Raw genomic sequence first — 18997 nt, forward strand, 5'->3', positions numbered from 1 at the left:
ACATCCAACTGCTTCTGCTGTCCTGCTGGGACTCTCCATACACTACACCAGCTGCTCAAGATTCTGTAACAGATGCGTTGCCGGGAACTGCATCACAACAATTTATGTAACCCAGACACGAGGGGACTAAACCTCCCTCCACAGCTACCTGCTGGTCATAATTACCTGCTCCTGTGGATGTGCCCTCAGCGGCTCTCCTGCTAATTAACCAGCAGTTGGGGTCATCCATCAAAAGAACAGGATGAGTGGAGCAACTGAGGCCATTAGAACAAGTCTTCAGCTGGAACAGGTGTGCACAAAGGTTTGCAAACAAGGCTGAGCCAGTGCACAGGAGCAGAGCTGCTGGGGCTGGGTGTGAGGGTGAGGAGGTCAGCCTTCATCAGCAGAGTGCACTCCACGAACACTCAGTGCTCCAAGGACACAGCCGTGCTCCAGCTCAGCACTCACAGCTTTTGGCAAAGTGCCGAGGTGCCAGAGAAAGGCTGCAGCGGGCTGTGATACAGCACCTCACTTGTGTGTGTCAGCACCTCAGCTGCAGCCTTATTTATACTCACAAAACTTCTCCTTTCCCTTGGCAAGGCCTCAGTTCAGTGCAGATTTCAAAACAGTCCTGAAACAACGTGGATTTCAGCTACTCATGACAAGCACATACGCCGTGCTGCTGCACAAATTGGAAGCAGAAATGATCTTTGCCCTCATTATGCCTCTCTGCTGCTCTGCTGAGGCTGTAATGACACAGACAGGACATGTACTGGCAGGTCTCAACTGGAATAAAAATGACTTTCTGGACCACAGGAGAGTTGCTGATATTGTGCCCCTTGTACCTCTCTGCTTCAGTACTGCCCTGGGAAAAAGGAAATGAGAGAGAAAAAAGGACTCAGTAAATTAAAAACAGCTCTTCTGCTAATTACATGAATATCCTCTTGGGAACACACCTGGTGACAGAATTTGTTAATAAAAAAGAGCATGGCCAGGTACCCTGGACAGACGAAACAATGCCAGCAGCTCTATAAAGACACTGGGAGATGGATTGTAACTGCAATGGGGAGCTGTGTTTGAATTTCCTATTATCATCATCTTTATGTCATTATCCTCCTTTCCTATCACAAAGGCAAGATTTAGGAAAGAAATAAGACAATTGAAAATATCTTTCTAGCTTAGTCTTTTCCTCTACTCATATAATCTCCTGCTCTCCCCCCTCCTCTTTCTTCTTTCCAACCAACAATTTCTCTCTACTTTCAGCCAAATTATTTCTGAAAGGCACAACCAAAATCAGGGTTTCATATGGAAATATCAAGAAAACAAGACTCATTTTTTTTTATGGCTCCAAAGAACTATCAAAGAAACCAGAAATCACTTCAGAATACCAGCACAGTTGGAAACTGGCAATTTGTACCTTTACAAGCCACTTCTGTCACTACATGACAATATTCTGCTCCTTCTCAACAGTTTACTATGAGGCTGTAGAGGGAGCTGCCCTAAAGTCTTCCTAGATGTCTGCAGATGAGGGTACTGAGAGACAGCTGCTAGGAGAGGGTCTCCATCTGGAAAAGCAGCTTGTAATCAACTGGAAAACCACATCCAGCAGAGAAGCACCTCAACACAGCAGACTTAGGAAGGAAACAGCTGCCAGTGAAACACCGCTGCCTTCTCCTTGGCCAGTGGCTCAGAGCACTGAATTCCTGCATCCCTAGGAGATGATTTATTAGTCGCAAGAGTTGTGTTATATTTTTATTGTCTTCACAGATAAATCAGGCCAGCAAGACATCCGTAACCATACACACAAAATATTTATCAAAACAATTAACATTACAAATCTCCTTTTAAAATAATTTATTTCACCGATTTCTTTTTAAATGGTACTGTCTTACAACATACATTATTCAACAAAGATGTGCAGAACAGACTCTAAAATAAGAAACACTTAAATTAAGCAATTGTCTCCGATTAGAATTTCAATTTCACCCACATCCCAACTCATAAATGTTTGCTGGAATACGCTTCTCTTGTAGGCTTGATTTTTGTGCTTACAAAAACAGCATCAAGTTTTCAGATGTTGAAGAGAACAAATTATTTGTAAGGTAAGTTTGCATTCAGTTCAACATACAAGGCAACCAAATGATTCTGTCATTAATGTTAGCATCATGTATATTTTAGTTCACTGCACTAACATTTAAACTAAAACTTCAAACCACGTAATCTTTTAAGTGACTAACATTGAAAAGGCAAGCAGTAATATCCTGAAAGCTTACAAAAGACAGGGGCACACAGCTAAGACGGGGGCTCGCTCGACAAAGGCTGCGGGTGTGTGTATGGCTGCTTTTTCTTGTAGGACGCCCACCTGCAGACGGGACAGCAGTGCCGCCCGCCCGCCAGCCACTTCATGATGCAATTCTGGTGGAACACGTGGCCGCAGGGCAGGCCCATCAGCAGGCAGCCCTTTGCAAAATTTTCTAGACACACCACACATTCCGTACAGTGCAACATGCCGGAGGGCCAGGCTGACCAGTCTGGCTCCAGGTCGCCCGCGGAGCCGTACGAGCTGTAGGACCCGGCTCTGCGCTCACACGGCTCGTGGGGACAAGAGTGGCTGGCACAGGAACAGGCATCCACACCTCCTCCACTGCACCTGTGACACGTGCTCAGCTCATCGTCCTCCGAGAGCTCCCTGTCGCTACTGAAGCCCTCTCTGTTCTCACTGTCAGAGTCACTTTCGCTGTCTGGAAAGGTTTCCAGCGTTTCCTCGTCAGAATGGGCGCTGAGGCATTGAAACCTCCACATGGGCAAGTGTTTTATATAATCAGTTGGTATCAGAGGGTGAAGCCAGAGATCGGGGAAGGCCAACCGCTCCAAGAACAAATCCGGGTCTTCATCCCAGTCTGAGTCAAAAGGGAAGTGTTGAAAAGAAGCAATGGGATGAAACAGGTAGCTGGTGTACCAGTCCCACAGGCTCGACAGCCACTCCAGATTGTTGGCATTTACTTCATCCGTGTTGTTATTGCGCCTCCGCTTCTTCTCAAAGTAATCAATTAGTAAACCATGGCCAAGGTACGTGCTGAGGAAGAGGGCTGGATGAGAGGAGTAGAACATCCAATCTGCCCTCACCCAAGAAGCCAAAGTAGTTGTGTTCGAGTACCTGAAGAGTTTTAAACTGTACTCATAAAAGCTGTCTAAGTAGGGTAGTTGCAAAAAACCTAACACTGGTAGCCAGGAAATAATTAATAGTGAATTATACGTCCCTAAAGTGCTTATAAGAACCACAAAACGCTTTATAGTGGCGCCTTGTGTAATAAACAGGTCCATCCAAGCCATCAGATTAACCAAAACTAAACTTAAAACAAATAAATCGTTAACTTCTGGCTGCAACGAGCGCAAAAAGGAATCCATGGCACGCAGTGATATAAATTCACCAGTGTTATTTCCATACCTGTAAATCCCCTCAGGAGTCCTCAGTATGTACGATGGTGTCTTGTAGATACCAATTTCTGCCATGTAACTTTTATTGTCCCAGTTTTCCACGTTGACAAAAATAAACTCTACTCTCCCAGTAAACTTTACACTCAGTGCAGAGAAGAAGGCCGGAGGCTGGTCGAGGTTGGCAAAGAGATAAATTTTCACCCTGTACTGGTCACTTTTGTTCCATTCCTCTTTCAAATGCTCAGAGTTGTAGATGGTTTTGATGCGAGAGGCAGCGTGGGCTGTGATCCATTTGAAGATGTGCTCCACTTCGATCCTGCGCCCGCTGTATTCCTTCAGCATCACTTTGCCCTTGGAGGTGCTGGTTTGTGGAACCGACATAATGAGGGTGGATTTCAGCCAACCCCTCCTCTTGCAGTATCTACAAAGAAAATGGCAGGTTAGATTCCTCTTTCATAACCCCAGAACTGTCCTTACATTTCTATTCTAAGCCCAAAAATGAGACATGCTGAGCACCTGGGAACCTTTATCATATAATAGCAGGAAATAAGGGTACCCAATATTCTCTGCCAAAGCATATTTATTCTCACAATACTTTTATATCTTACAGGAATATTGTAAAGACATATGCATTCATAAAACAGAAAGAGTAATAGTGTTAATTTTCACAGGTCATTAAAGTAAACAAAGCCATGCAGCCATTGATGCTTTGTAAACTGGATTTGAATAATACACAAGCTAACTCTTTGCTTTAAAGCTTTAGTATTAAAGGCTGCTTTTCCTTGGCCTTCCAGGCAAGAAGAAAACCACTCCATATTCCATTGTAACTCAATATCTGTATTGTAACTCAATATCCCATAGCTTTCCCAGTGCTTCCTTCCATCCTGGCTTTGCCAAACAGCCATGGGGTGAAGTTGAGCAGACACTGTTGCTTTAATGAAGCTGACAAGTGTCTACTTCCTACTGGGACCATTCTGTCAAGATGCAGACAGGCTAAGGGGTGAGGTGAGAGAGCTGGCCACAAAACCAGCAGAGCAGGAAGCACACACGTGGTGCTGGATGATTTGGGCTAAAAAAACACCCACACTGTCAGGCAGGCAGATGGGATGAACCCCAAATCCAAAACTGAAAGAAAAGACTCTTCATAGCTGAACTGTCCAGAGCACAGTAACTCTCACAAGATCCCTTCTCTCATGTGTCTTTCCTACCAATATCACTGCCCCCAATTATCTAGTCCTCCTTTAAGGAAATATCTGGCAAGCTTCAACAATCAAACTATGACAGAGCCAACGGGTATGCGCTGTCTGAGAACCCTGCACACTTGGACCACCAGCCTCATTCCCCAGCCATCTTATCTAGCTCCTCTGTGGCTTTGGTCTGTTAACATGGATTTAGACAATTACAACTCCCCTTGCCAGGAATGCGAATGCAGCATTTTTAGAAAGAGCTATGAAATACCTCCCTACTAATAAAGGTATCCTGATTACTGCAGCATGTAGTATTCTTCTGAATTTCAGCTGCAACCTGATGAAAGCTATTCACAAGGGTTTACTTAATAAAACATCTCTTGTATTAAAAAAAATGAATTAATTTAAAACATGGTATTTGATCAGAACATTAAGGCTACTTAGGAGATATGCAAAGAGAAACACTGCCAAATTTTTAAGATGTTCAAATACAAGATTATTCTGCATAAGCACTACAAAGCTTAAGAATTTCCTCTTATGATTAACACTGAGATTTCTGTAAACATTTAGGACTTAAGCTGCATAAGATGTGCGTATCCATACATGCCACTGGAATTCTAGACAAAGTCTCCTGTCATGTAAAGCAAACGCCTCCAACAAAATGTTTAAAAAAAGCCTCTTTTTACAGCAGCAGAGAATTATTAATAGCTTCTTTGGCTCTGCTCTTCTTCCTGGTTAGAAATCATATGCAAACACAGCGACTCTTGCACGGCACACTGTGTGTTGTCCAAGGGTGTGTGCCAGTTTATATATAAACACACATTTGTCAGGGAACAGGATTTGTCAGTAATTCTGGGAGGCAGGCACTGTATGCAAGGTTCACGCTAACCTGTGCTTTCCCCTTCCAGATGGTGACATAACAACTCCAAAACTGATCTATTCAGCTTTTGCCTAAGCAAGCACAGTTCCTTTCCCTGAATGCCTACACTGGAAGGCCAAACTCTCCTGCTCATTCCTCTCCACTGCTGTATTATGCTCTCCACAGCCTAATCATGCATTACCCACACGACGCTTTAGGAAGCTGCAGAGCTGATAAATAATGTAATGGAGCATTCTGAGCAGACTTTAGCAGAGATAAAAACGTGAATAAAGCCACCTTCTGTCACAGCTACTTTTACAACACAGCAAGCCCTGCTGTTAGAACACAGCTGAGCCTTAAGATACTCTTGGGATTTGGATAATCCTTGAAGGACATACCTGGGGTCACTGGAGCAGTTGAAAGTGCCAGTGCGGATGCCGAATCTCGAGACTTTCTTCACCATTTTCTCCCAGTGGACTTTACCCACCAGTGGGCTTCTGTCGTTTGCTATGACCTGGTGCCAAAAAGAAATACCAGTTTAGTATCACAGTCAGCTCGGTTCCTGAAATAAACAGCAAGTTTCAAGAAAACAGAGTGCTGGTCATGCTTGATAGTCCTTCCCCTTCTTTTAGGGCACAGAATGTACAACTGAGAGTCATGGTAAATGTCTTTGGAGAGTAAAGCACTAAGAAATGTGGTTCTGCAGAGAGAAAGAAGTGCATCATCATGTTAAGATACTAAAGTCAGTAGTAGTTAACAAAAACTTTGGTAAAATAACAAAACTATCATTAACCAGTTCATGGTGGAGGAGAAAGGAGAGGGGTGCAGCAGGTTCCTGTTCTTTGCAATAAGAAAGGACCATCATTTTATTACAATTCTGCCTCAGAACTTAGAACATACCAAAGAAACCTTGTCTCAGAGCAAGCAGGAGTGGGAATGCATGTTCCTGGTACCAGATCAAATTGCCAACAGCCACTCCTGAGCAGTGGAAACTGCTGATTAAACCCCCAGGTAATGCCTAAGGATCTTGACTCCTTCCAGCTTTGCCTGTGACTCACTCTGCAACTTGATGTGACCGTTCCACCAACCCCAGTGTCCCATCTGCCACTTCAGGACGATCACTTGCTGTGATATACCCCAAGTTTAATTTGCTCTAACCCAGTATATTAAAGCTGTACTTCAGGTTACCTCACTGTAAGCTTCTACTGACACAGATGACAAAGAAGCAGCATTCATCCTCTGACTTTTATCTGTACAGGGAGGGGGAAAAACCCACAAGGAGAAGAAAACTCTGCCTGCTGCCAGCTGACAGGTAATTTTGAATGACATGACTGATCATGCACTATTCCACAAGCCATCACATTTTCTATTTTAGAAACAACTCACATGCTTCTGCAGGCTTACTGGCAGCCACTTAAAATACATTTTTAAATTAAATATTGAAACTACCATTTGTTAGATATTTGTTTACCCGCCATTAAACTCATCCCAATCGTTTTCTGACTTAATAACCTCAAATGTCAGCTTGCCCCTGGAAGTTGGGCTGTCACCATGATTAACAGTTCTCTGTGGACATGCTGAGATTCAGCCTAGAAAGCATGTCCAGCCTTTGAGACTCATAAATATTATCTGCTTTGTGGTAAGCAGCAGCCTCACAGAATCTTAAAATAGAAGAATTCACCAAGCAGAATGCTCTACATAGGGAAACAAACTGAAGTCACAGATTACACTCCTATTCCACTAAACCCAAAATGTTTAAATAACACTGGAGGTGAAAATCTAGGTAAGAATCCTTCAAGTTATTCTTAAAACAGACACATCATATAGAAAAATCTTTTTGATTAGATAAATGAAACCATCACACACTGAGACAATCAGCTGGGAAATCTACTGTATTACATCACCCAATGTGACTGAAGCTTTGGGTATTTTAAATTCCTTCTTTTCATGCACTTCAATCAAGGGAGACCAAATTCCTAAAGACACCATAAAGCCATAAAATATCCTTAAAATATCCTCAGAGCTACTATGGCTTGATAAATGCACCCAACATGGCAAGGAACCACTGTGTTTTATTAGTAAACACAGAAGTAAAACTCTGGTGACTGGATTGATACAACTACTCAGAGATTGGCATCTCCTAAAACTCTGTGTGCATGCTGAGAAACAGTGAGGAGAGAATGTTGATGTGTGCAGGAGGACAGATCCTGCTCACTGTTTCTTCTGCCTGGCACCACAACATTCACTTTAAGTGTCAAGACAAAAATTTGTTGCAAATACAGTCACCATTATATTTTACACCATTATATTTTAACACCAGGTTAATTAATTTCTTATGAAAAAGTCTTTTCTCCTGGAGAAAGTTATTTATACTGAAAAACAATGACCTAAGTAGCAGTCTGTATTTTGTAACTACATAGAGGAACTCTGCTATGGTTTTGCATACTGAAGCTTCATAAAATATTTTGGGCTTGTGCTTTTTTATGTCATTATGGAAAAAAAAAACCCAAATAAACATGCTCATTGCAGCTGCTCCTTGCAGACAACACCCACTTACAGCACTGGGAGTTCACCATGCCAAGGCAAGGGTTTGTATTTTGGAAAGCAGTCACCACCTCTGTGCACGAGGAGTCCAAAAAAACACTGCAGGTTAAGCAATCAAAATGTACTTCAGTTTAAATTAAAAATAACCTGCAAACACTTGTAACAGATTTTATTTTAAAAGTGTGAATTTTGATAAGTTAAGAAATTTAGCTTAAAAACCTGTGACTGAGGAGACTGGGGATTTGAATGTGGAAGAGGCCTGGAAGTTCTTCAAGCCCATGGTGTTAAAGCTATCAGGATTTTATATTTCAAGTAAGAAAAAAAAAAGGTTGCCAAGTCCTGCACTCCTTCTTAGCAATCACTTCCAAAGAGAGGTTAGAAATAGTTTGACAATCCACAAGGATTGAAATAAAGGTCAAAAAGAAGAGCTATCAAAGAAAGATATGCAAGGAAAAAAAAGTAATGAAAAATGAGCTATTCAAGTTAGGTCACACAAAGACTATTACAAGTTGTACCAAAAGGTTTTTCAGTCATATGAATAAGAATAGAAGAGGGGGAGAAGCAGCAGGATCACCAAACAATGAAGATAGGACAGAAAAGTAAGATAATTTTCTTTTTCTAGTTAAATTAATACCATGACTCAGTTTTCAGTGGAGGGGAGAGGTGGCTGGCCATGGACCAGTTAGCAAATTTATGGGAAGAAACTACATCACTTGAATGTGAAAGCAGAACTCAACTTAATGCACTTAAATCAGTCAGCAGGGTATCTCCATCCTAGAACAAGCACACAGGATCACAGGTGAACCTGTGAAAATTTCTTGCAAACCCCTGTCAGACCAATTCACATTTTGACAGGACAGTAACAAGTCTGTAGCTATATTTAAGAGCAAATTAAAAAAAAAAATCCCACCAGATTGATTTCAATAGGATGCAAAACTGTAGAAGTTTTAGAGGTGCAAAGACAGTTGCATTTTCCACCTCTTTCCAGCATGCAGCTACTAAAGGTGTATCATTGCTGATTGACAGAAACTTTCCCTGAAGGAAAAGAACTGAGTTTCAAGAGAAAAAGGGAATGCAGTACCCTGTTTGTAGTTTGGTAGTGTGTCATGTATTATGTCACATGGAAAAATTACATGAGAGCTATAGATAGGCTTTTATACTGAGTGGAAAAAAAAAAAGGAATGTTTTAAAATGAGCAAGAAAGTGGCTACAGCAAGACATCAAAATGCCAGAAAGGTGCTAACAGACTTAATAGATTTACCTTAGAGCTCAGCTCAGCATATATTCCCATTAATGCCCTTCCTGTGGGAACCTGAAGTCTCCCAAAGCCATTTGCAGAAGACATAAAACCGGGAAGCACATCTATGTGGGAAAGAGGATTACAACAGCATGCAGGAAGAGCTGCACAAATCTTGTAATGCAGAGTGTCACACACGAAATTGAATTCAGTAATGAACAGGACACTTGGGGAGTTCATCAGATAGAAACAGCAACCGGAGCAAATGCTTGGGGCTATCAGCTGCTCCACAAGGAAACAAACACCAGCCATCAATGAGAACTGGCTGCAAAACAAGCAAAGCCAGGGAATATCAGACCTGACAAAACAAACTGGCTGATTGACCTCCCTTACTGGGAAGAGTGTGGTTGACTTCAGGACACTGTGAAACTAAAGGGCAATGTCAGTTTATGCCCAATAGGAACAAATTAGCCCCGAATACACCCAAGCCAGAAGTCAGACACACATTTCCAAGAAGAAAACAGTCAACAGGAGTATTTGAACAATTTACAGTGTAAGAGAGACAGCAAAATATTTTCTAAACACATATTGTACAGTCTAGCAGAAAGCTGAACTAGCTCATCAGAAAGGTCCCTTTCCATCACACACTCTATTTCATGCTACAGAAATAAAGCCCAAGCTCCTAGGAGAAGGTACCTTCTAGGAGATCAGCTAACACAGATGGGAAACAAACACCACGCCTGGAGAAGCACAAACCCTCTCAGCTTTGCTTATTATTAGCTATGTTCACAATCTGTGGCATATCACATGTCAGAGTGACAAGTAAGACAATGAGGGGAACTCAATTAATCCATTAATCATCTTAATGGGCTAAGGGAATCCAATAGGATCACAGTAACCCTGCTATTTAACAAGCTCACATCACAGAATGGATCTGCTTCCTAACCCACACCTAACCCAGGCCAGAGGGTCAGCAGCTCTGAATTACCATCTCTGCAATAATGTAAATGCTGAGATTCTGGTGATTTCAGAAGACAATGGAACAGGGAGCTTTTGCATTGGAAGAGTTCTCATGACATTGAATTACACAGAAGAGTTAAATCAAGAAATTAATTAGAAAAATCAGTAAATTCGAAAAATAGAAATATTTTTATCTATATGTTAAAGTAGTCATAGTTATGACATTAAAGAACAGACTTAAAGAGCAAATATGCCAGAGCCAGAAAGATACAAACACTTGGGAAAACAGGACTAAGCCAGCAAGGCACTTTGCCTCTCTTGCCTAATCCAAACCCAAAGTGTATTGGGCAGGTGCATTAATATTGCAATAGCTACTTTATAACCATCACAGATCCAGCTGCTCCTTAATTTCCAAGTACCATTAAGCATTTTAAAGATTATTTTATGAAACATAGATTCTTAAAATACAAGTAAAAATACAACTGAAAATGAAGAAGCTTGAGGAAGCCCAGCTGATGTTAAGAGTTTGCTGTAGCAATGCAATATGCAAAGACAGACTCCTTTTCTGGTACCCCTGAAGAACTTGAGCATGACATGATAACGACCTCACTTGGGCATTATCCTGTTTTCTGTGCATTTAAATCAGATTTTGTTCAGTTTCTTTCACACAGGTACGCAGAGATCTCAAAGCAGGTCACAGGAACAAGATTTGTTCTCAGGAAGTTTTGAAGCTCGCTCACAACTGGAAGTGTTTCAATATCACAAGGCATGACAGTGAGTCAGAGAGGGGCAACAGCAGAACAAACACCTCATGTGCTCCAGCTCTCTTTATTTTAACCAATTCTAGCTGGGACAGTGTCAGGCACACCTGCTCACACCAACAGCACACAATTTCAAAACCACAGTAACAGTGGCACCCTGGTTTTACAGCTCAGCCACAAAGACCATGAGTCCAAGTGCTCCTCAGCTCTGGGCACTGGGACAGACTCTACACCATCAGGAAGAACAAAACCCATCAGTAAGAGACACCATTCCCTGCTGTACACACACACACACACACACACAGGGGCTTCTCTCAGAGCAGTCAGTCTCAGCCAGCCTCACAAAGTCACTCTCCACATAAGGAACACAGACATTTCAACTGGAAAAAGCCTGTGTAGTTTTGCCAAAGACAAAACTTATTTGTAACTCATTTAATGAGCTGGTAAGGTTGTATGAACATGAGAATTGTCTGTCTGGTTCAGTGGTTTCCAGTTTGAGACACTCCTGCACAGTGAGTGCAGAAGGTAAATGAGCAGAGGAAACTCAGTATTACTGTAAACATTCCATGCATGACCTGCAAGATTTCTAGGGCTCCACAAAGATAAAAAGGTTCAAAAACTCCACTCATAGAAGCCTTTTTCATCAACAGCTATGCCAGAAACTCTGCTTCTATATATAAAACAGATGTAAAAATACAATTAATTATAAATGGACTGGTAATTTACTTATTAGAAGCTTGGAAAAAAGCTCACTTGTTCCAGATAATGTCAGTAAGTTTCTACATGAATGTCTGCACTTCTATTAATTCTGAGACATCTCACTTTCTGTTTATTATCTGACAATGTGTTAATGGAACTGAATTTCCACTTAGACTCTCTTTCCTAAGAATTCACAACTCATTCAGAATCCACCCATATGGACTGCAGATATGTGGAAACTTTTTGTCTTTCTTTTCTGAGAAAGAGATTGTGAGAAATCATGTCCAAATAGGCAAGGACTACATCCACCACAGCACACAGAAATTAACCACCTCAAAGTTAAGAGCAGTTTTTCCAGGGAGGTGAGGTGACCTGTGCACTGATCTGGACAGTCAGTTATGCTGTCACTTAAGTCAGAGATTGAGAATAAATGAGCTTCTCCAATGACTTAACACAGATACAGAGGCAGTACAAGGACTATTCCATTCCAGCTGATGCTATTCTGCACCCTTGACTGGATATGAAGCCTCTCAAGAAGAAAACTGAAACTTAAAATCAGGTATCTTGTGGTAAATGATCCTGAAGGGCTATTGGGAAAGACACAAATACTGAATTATGTATTTTGAAAGAGTTTCTGCTTTGTTTCTTTTTAGCAACATGAGCTGATCACCTGGCAAAATTCAGAATGCAAATAAATATGAAAATCACTCATCCTACATGCAAGCAAAAGGAAGAACAAACAAACCATCACCACCAAAATGCTATAGGCACATCCCTTGCCCTGTGACTGCACCACTTGAACTAGAAACTGAGATGCAGAACAGACTGCAGAGTTTTATATCCATAATAATGGCCTTTGCAGCTCTACCAGACACAATCAAAATGTCTGTCCTCGTACTTCAATGCCAAGAAAAACGTTCCCTTTACTTCGCTCTGCCACTATGTTATAGTAGAGACTTTAATAATAAAAATATACATTCATTTGGATTTTAACTTCATTCAGAGAGGATTTTTTTCTGTAGATAATTTTCAAAAGCCATAATGACTACAATACAGATGTGACAGGCTTCTAGAGACTAACCAGAGCCTGGAAAAGAAAGAACATTACACATAACTCCCCTAACCAACAGGAGAAGCAGCTCCAGAAACTAAAATTCACCCTCCTTGCCAGCCAAAGAAGTGCACAACAGCAGCTGGCAAGCAAGAAGAACAACATAAAAGGAAAGGTGATGAGATCATGAGCTAATAGGAGAAAGAACACGCTGCTGTCTGTGGCTCTGTGGAAGTGCCACACAGGAGCTGTGAACAGCTACACTGGTAAACAAATTACCACTGGAGCAGGATGCTTTGCATGTGGATTTCCAGAAAATAAAGAAACAAAGCCACAAAACAGTGATTCCCTGCGTGCTGACTTTGACTTTCTTCAAGGAACTCACCTTGCTGACTCTAAATCATAAACTCGCACCTCAATTTTTGTCAAACATATCAAGAAATAGTAATTGTTTCCTCTTTTGTCCTTTGATTCTCTGCAGACAGTGATGGCTATCACACTCCCAGCCTGTGCCACAGCAGAAATTTCATCTATATACACTGGAAAATAAAAATTATCTTCCAAGTCCTCTCACAGACCATCACAAGGTGTTCACACCAACTCAGGCAGCAGCCACTGTGCCAGTGAGGCAGAACTGCTCCAGAGAACAGAGATTCAGGGCTCAGGACACAGAGAAGGATCTGGAGATCCCTTCTGCTTCCCAGCCAGCAGCAACAGAGCAGGGGCATCTCTGACCTTGCCCATGGTCAGCAAACCCACCCTCGCTGCCCTGCATGAGCATCGAGCTGCTTAATTAGCTGGAAACTTTCCACAGGATTGCAAACAGCAAAGGAGGTTGGGCAAGGGAGGGAATCAAGAGCTAGAACTGGGAAGGGATGGTAAAAACCAGCTCTGCAGGGATGAGGTCTAAGGAGAGTGGATAAACTTGTGAAAGGACATGAAGAATCCAGCACAGGAGTTACCCAGACAGGAGCTGTGCTGGGGAATGGAGCAAATGAAAAACTCCAAGTGATGAAAACTCGAAAAGCAAGAATGAAAAATAGAAATTCGACATCTCTTGTGGTTTTTATTGTAGAGAAACAGACAAATAGTGTTCAGCAAGTAAATTATTCTGTAAATTCCACTAATTTTTTTTCCCTACAGCTATTGTGACCAACTGAATAGCTGTGCAAATATTCCCAGAATGATGACAACATTCATCACACTGGAGATATCAAAACACGGCCTATCTGACCTGCTATTGGGATGCTAGTGGAAAATCCATTACAAATAAAATTCTGCAAGCAAGAGACAACAGAGAACTATCATATTTCACCCTTCTGAGCTGCACAGGGAGGAGGGAAGGTTTTTCACAGCATATTCATGCTTGTATTTGTCAGCTAGCTTGGGGACATGTAAACTGCCTTTCAACACTCTCCCTCTGCTTGAAGAATACCCTCCTGTGTGATTTAAACCTCAAACTTGGATTCAATAAACTCCAAATGTATCTTTCCCAAAACATAAATGCCATTCTGAGTCTGAAGGGAATCTGTCCTCTTGTCTATTTTGGGATGAGATCTGACGTGGTGACAGTACAGGTGTAATAAATAGCTTATCAAGATTTAATGACTTCCTGTTAAATAGAAAACATGAAGTGAGACCAGATAAACCAGGTAGGAGCTGTCAATGGAACAATTAATTAATTGCCTGGTGGGGAATTCTCCTGTGTGAATTCCATCTAATATGGGTGTTAGGAGGAAAACTATGCCTTAAAAAACACCCTCCTGTCAACAGAGAAGTTGACACAGAAAAATAACTTCTACATTTCGGTCTAGGTTACTTATGTTCTCAGGAATGATGATTAATTGCTTCAGAATCCTATTGGAAAAAGCCTGTCTTTATTTTCCTAAATGATCTCTTGTTTTCATGCAGCCCTTGGAAAACAGACTGTAAAACTGCTGGGCACAAAAGGCTTGGGAGAAAGTTAACCTCAAGCCACTGGACTATGTTGCAGAAGCAGCCTGCTAGGCTGGGAAGCTGGCAGACTGAGATCCTGCCTGCCTTTGTGAGGAGCCAACAGAGATTTTACAAGTGCCCTAAGCCCCTTAGACAAGCAGAAACTTAAACTGGCTGGGTCTGAGCATGCAACGCAACCAAAGGGAAGAGCAGCAGCAGGAGCCTGTGCCAGCTGGGAGCATCTGCACTAATGCACCTCCTTCACACATCACAAGGCTCTCACAAACCCAGGGCCAAGGACTTGCATTCTCTGTGTACTTCAGTGTGTGCTGCTCTGCTTGTTTCCTGGTTCTAACATGCCTGCTTTTCAAAAAGCAATCCAAAGAATAACAAGCTTTTTTTTCTTCCTGTCTGTATAGGAACTCTGGCACTTCCAGCCTTTCTTGTTTTATTTCTCTATTCCTCACCTCCTGGATGAAGTTTATCTTCGTCACCATCTCCCTGTTACACGTTTTTACAACTAGTTAACTACCCTCATAAACTCCTCCTTTGAAACACATTTTGGGTGTGATCAATATATACTAAAACAAAAGGTCAAATTTATATACCTGTACCAGCCAGATCCCATCTTTTGTGTCTTCTACAAGCTCATAGAAGTGCATTTCACCACTGAAGTTTGTACTGGAAACCGATTCAGAGGCCTCTTCCTCCTTGAGAGCTGAATAAAGCTCTCCTTCCATGAGGTCTCCTGAAAAAGAGACAGTTGGAGAAAATTCAATTAAAATGGCACTGGAGAAAGATGACTTCATGAATTCTAGTAACAGTTTAACTAACCATATTTGCATGGTTGCTCAGAGAACCTTTTCAGTACAAAGGTAGCTAAAGCTTAAGTTGTTACTATAATTCTGTCTCTGGTGACGTGACTGTGAACAATTTGACTTCGGTCAGACCACAGAAGACATGAATGCTCTGTTTCTGATTACACAGATGCACCACACATGCACGAGCACACAAAGGAATAAAAGAACATTTTCTAAGGCTCATTCTCTGCAAATAACAACACTCAGTGGCTGAGAGCAATTTTAGCCTGTACATCTTTGCTTTCGTTTCACAGGATTGCAATTTTGCAGCAAGCAATTTCTTAACACTGATAATTCAAACAGACTTCCAGAATTTCAATCATTAATTCTGGACCAAAACCCAGTGTTTGTGGTCCCGTTGCTAATAAAATCTCAGGCAGAATAATTTAGCTGTTGGCTTTTGTTTGCACAGTTGGGAAAAGTTCCCATGAACTCCAAATGCAGCAACATAAAGAGCTCACGGTAAAATCATCTGATTATGTTTCCTTCGTAATCTCATTTCCTTCTCGTGTTCTGTTTCACAATCATTACAAACACTGTTAATGACAACCTGCATTCTAGTAACTAATCTACTAAGCTTTAAGAAATGAGGTCTTGTCCAAAACCAGTTTCCTTAAAAATATGAAAATAAGTGCAACAGCTGAAAGCCTTTAGGGGTTTGCAAAAATATTCATAAAATTTTGAGGGGAAAAAAACCCAACAAAACGCAACCACAGAAAAATGCTGCAAAGCCTGTTGGTATGAGAAGTGTTTCCATGACATTTGAAGAAGTTGGTTAATACAGTTTGTTTGGAGTTAAACACTTCCCTGCAGCATATGCAACCCAAACATCATGACATCATTAAAGTACCTGACAGCCAAGGAGTGAAAGTGATTGGAAACAAAAGTGAAAGTGCCTAATGCTTTTTGCTGTTGGAGCAGCAAAGCCAATAAACAACATAAAAACATAAATAAACAATGAACAGCAACAGCAAAATAGATTTAAATGCCCAGGATTGATATCAATTATTTAAACCAGCATTTTTAAGGTTATATGGCAGGCACTACATCCATACAAATCCTTCACGATTTCTTACATCCTTCTCTGTCCAGACATTAGAGACCCTCACTGCCTATCCTGACTGCTGGGATTTCTCTCCCGCCTGGATCACCAGCCCTTCCATCACTGATTTAAAAGCAACTACTCACATTTTCCTGCTTGGCTGGCACTACAGCTATTACATCAGCCCCATCTCCCAGTCCTTGGGGCCAGCTCCCTCCGGCTGCTCCAGGCAGCATCCTTACTCTCAGGGCACTTCTGCCATTCTTCCATCTCCCCTGCTCTTCACCAGCCCCGAGAAGTCCATCTCCTTTCACCTGGTTCTCCTTACTTCTGAAATGCCTCCCTGCCTTTTTCCGAGCTGATTTTTGTAAGCAGCAACTAGTTCTGCTCCCCTTGTATAAAACCATCTCAACCCTGGGTACCCATCCCTTGCTGTCCTCAGCCATGAAATCATCGCTTTCCTTGGGGCCCATCTTGATAACCGCACCTGTAATAAACCCAGCATTCGGCTGGGCATACACGGGAACAAGCCGGCCCCAGCTGTAAACACTACCCTACTGCAGCTATTCGGAGTCTCTCCTCCTCGCTTTTCACGGCGGAAGACATCGGGTCGTATCTGTGCCACCCGCACTGACCCGAGCGCCCGCAGCGGAACTCCCGGGGAGGGCCGGGCCGGGCCGGGAAGGGCCGCTGCCGGTGCCCCGTCCAGCGCAGGCCTTCCACTCGCTCGGGCTCACATCGCCGTGACCGTCACCCCCCGAGATCCCCGGGCTCCCTCCATGGTACCCCCTTGCCGCGGGCAGCCAGCTCGCTCCCCAAACCCGCCCTGCCCAGGGAAGCAGCGCCCGCGGCTCCATCCAAGGGCGGCCGGAGCCCAGGCGGGGGTGACCGGGCACCGACCTCCGTCCGTCCCCCCGGGTCACGGGGCAGCTCCGCGTACCTGACTTCTCCACCAGCTCCCGCACATCCTTCTTCTCGGGCAGCCCCGAGTGCCCCAGCCCGCGGCACTCCAGGATGGTCCGCAGCTTCCTGAAGCTCAGCGCCACCGGGTCCACCAGCTGCGTGGCGAGGAAGCCGCTCTCGTACCACGCCACGGCCTCGAACACCCGGGCCAGCACGAAGAGCGCCAGGAAGTAGAGCAGCAAACAGCACAGCTTCACCCACATCTTCCCGGGAGCGCCGAGCCGGAGGCCGGGCTGGGGAGGGAGGGAGGGGAGCGGGGGCTGTCAGGGGAGCGGGGCCGCGGCCCCCCCGCCTCCCGCCCGCCGCTGCCGCTGCCGCTGTCTCCGCCCCGGCGGAGCCGCGGAGACATAACAGTGACGCGAGCAGCCGGCACCGCCCCCTGCCCCTTTTTCCCCTTTTCCCCTTCCCCTTTTCCCCTTCTTCCCCTTCTCCTTCCCCCCGCCGTGATTCAGCACTGCGGCCCGACCCCGCACCCTCGGGCTCGGGGGGCGGTCACGTCCCTGTCCCCGGCTGCAACTTTGGACCCTGCGGCTGCGCTTTGCTGCGAGAAAAATAATATATATAAATACCTCGGATAGCGGGGAGGGAGGGGGCAGGATCCGACTCGGCCGACGCTTTTTATGGAAAGAAAAATATTTACAAAGGCAGAACTGGGGGCCGGTATTTGCAGGGCCGATGTGTTCGGGCAGTTTTGGGGCAGCTTAGTGGACAGAGTTTATTTGGATTCGGGCTGCTGGCTGTGGGGATGATCCCTGCGCTCCTCATTCCCGCACGCCAGCCCCGCTCCCAGCCCTCGGCTGGCGCGAAAGCAAATTCCAAAATTCCTCAGCGAGATTCATCTGCGCGGCTCTGAAAGCAAATTCCAAAATTCCTCAGCGAGATTCGTCTGCGCGGCTCGGAGCTCGGACTCTGCGGCTTGGCCTCGGCACTGAGAGCTGGTGCCAAAGCGAGAGCCAAAGGCAAGCGTGAGCTGCACCCCGACCTCGGACAGGGGTTTAAGTTGGGGCTGTGCTCACACTGGAAGCATTTTGGGGCACAGCGCGCATCTCCGCTGAAGTGATCTTCCAAGAACCGTGCCAGGCTCTACAAGAAGTGTTGGCCTGCAAAGATGCAATTTAGCCTGCTACAAAAAACCTACTAAAATCGAGTTACTGCTTTGAGATGAAGGTTCTCTGAAAGAAACTCAACAGTGCTTCTGTATGTTCAGTTATTTTAAGAATCCATAATTTGCATGAAAATTGGCAGCTCATACAGATGAGCACAAAAATAGCACAGCTTAAATTTAAAAGCACTGAGAACCCCCCAGAGTGTACATGCTGTAATTCTGTACTATCCATTTCCAAAAAGGCACACTGATATTGATCTGGAAAATAGCATTTAAATCATTGTACTCCTCAGAGCCTTTAAAACACATTTAAAGGTTTCTCAGTGTGTTGATATAATTTTTAAAGGAAAAAACTCAACAATCCACATCCAGCTCAT

At 43.6% G+C, this 18997-nt stretch overlaps 1 protein-coding gene across 2 annotated transcripts; it reads right to left on the reverse strand.

Moving 5' to 3' along the window:
• Positions 1 to 1718: 1718 nt before the first annotated feature.
• RNF103 (ring finger protein 103) lies at positions 1719 to 18677 on the reverse strand. 2 transcript variants are annotated; one of them, XM_054293263.1, is made up of 5 exons: positions 18085 to 18677; positions 17493 to 17748; positions 15259 to 15398; positions 5862 to 5977; positions 1719 to 3838 (listed from the first exon to the last, which is right to left on the reverse strand). In XM_054293263.1, exons 2-5 carry the CDS (start codon positions 17716 to 17718, stop codon positions 2272 to 2274), a joined length of 2049 nt encoding a protein of 682 aa, XP_054149238.1. In that variant the 5' UTR covers positions 17719 to 17748; positions 18085 to 18677; the 3' UTR covers positions 1719 to 2271. The 2 variants fall into 2 exon arrangements, with proteins under 2 accessions (XP_054149238.1, XP_054149237.1); XM_054293262.1 differs by lacking the exon at positions 18085 to 18677 and having other exon boundaries at positions 17493 to 17784.
• Positions 18678 to 18997: the final 320 nt, after the last annotated feature.

Source organism: Melozone crissalis, unplaced genomic scaffold, assembly GCF_028551555.1.
Source record: "Melozone crissalis strain CALT ecotype California unplaced genomic scaffold, PUWL_Pcris_2 ptg000132l_1, whole genome shotgun sequence".
In the NCBI taxonomy this organism is placed as follows: Eukaryota; Metazoa; Chordata; class Aves; order Passeriformes; family Passerellidae; genus Melozone; species Melozone crissalis.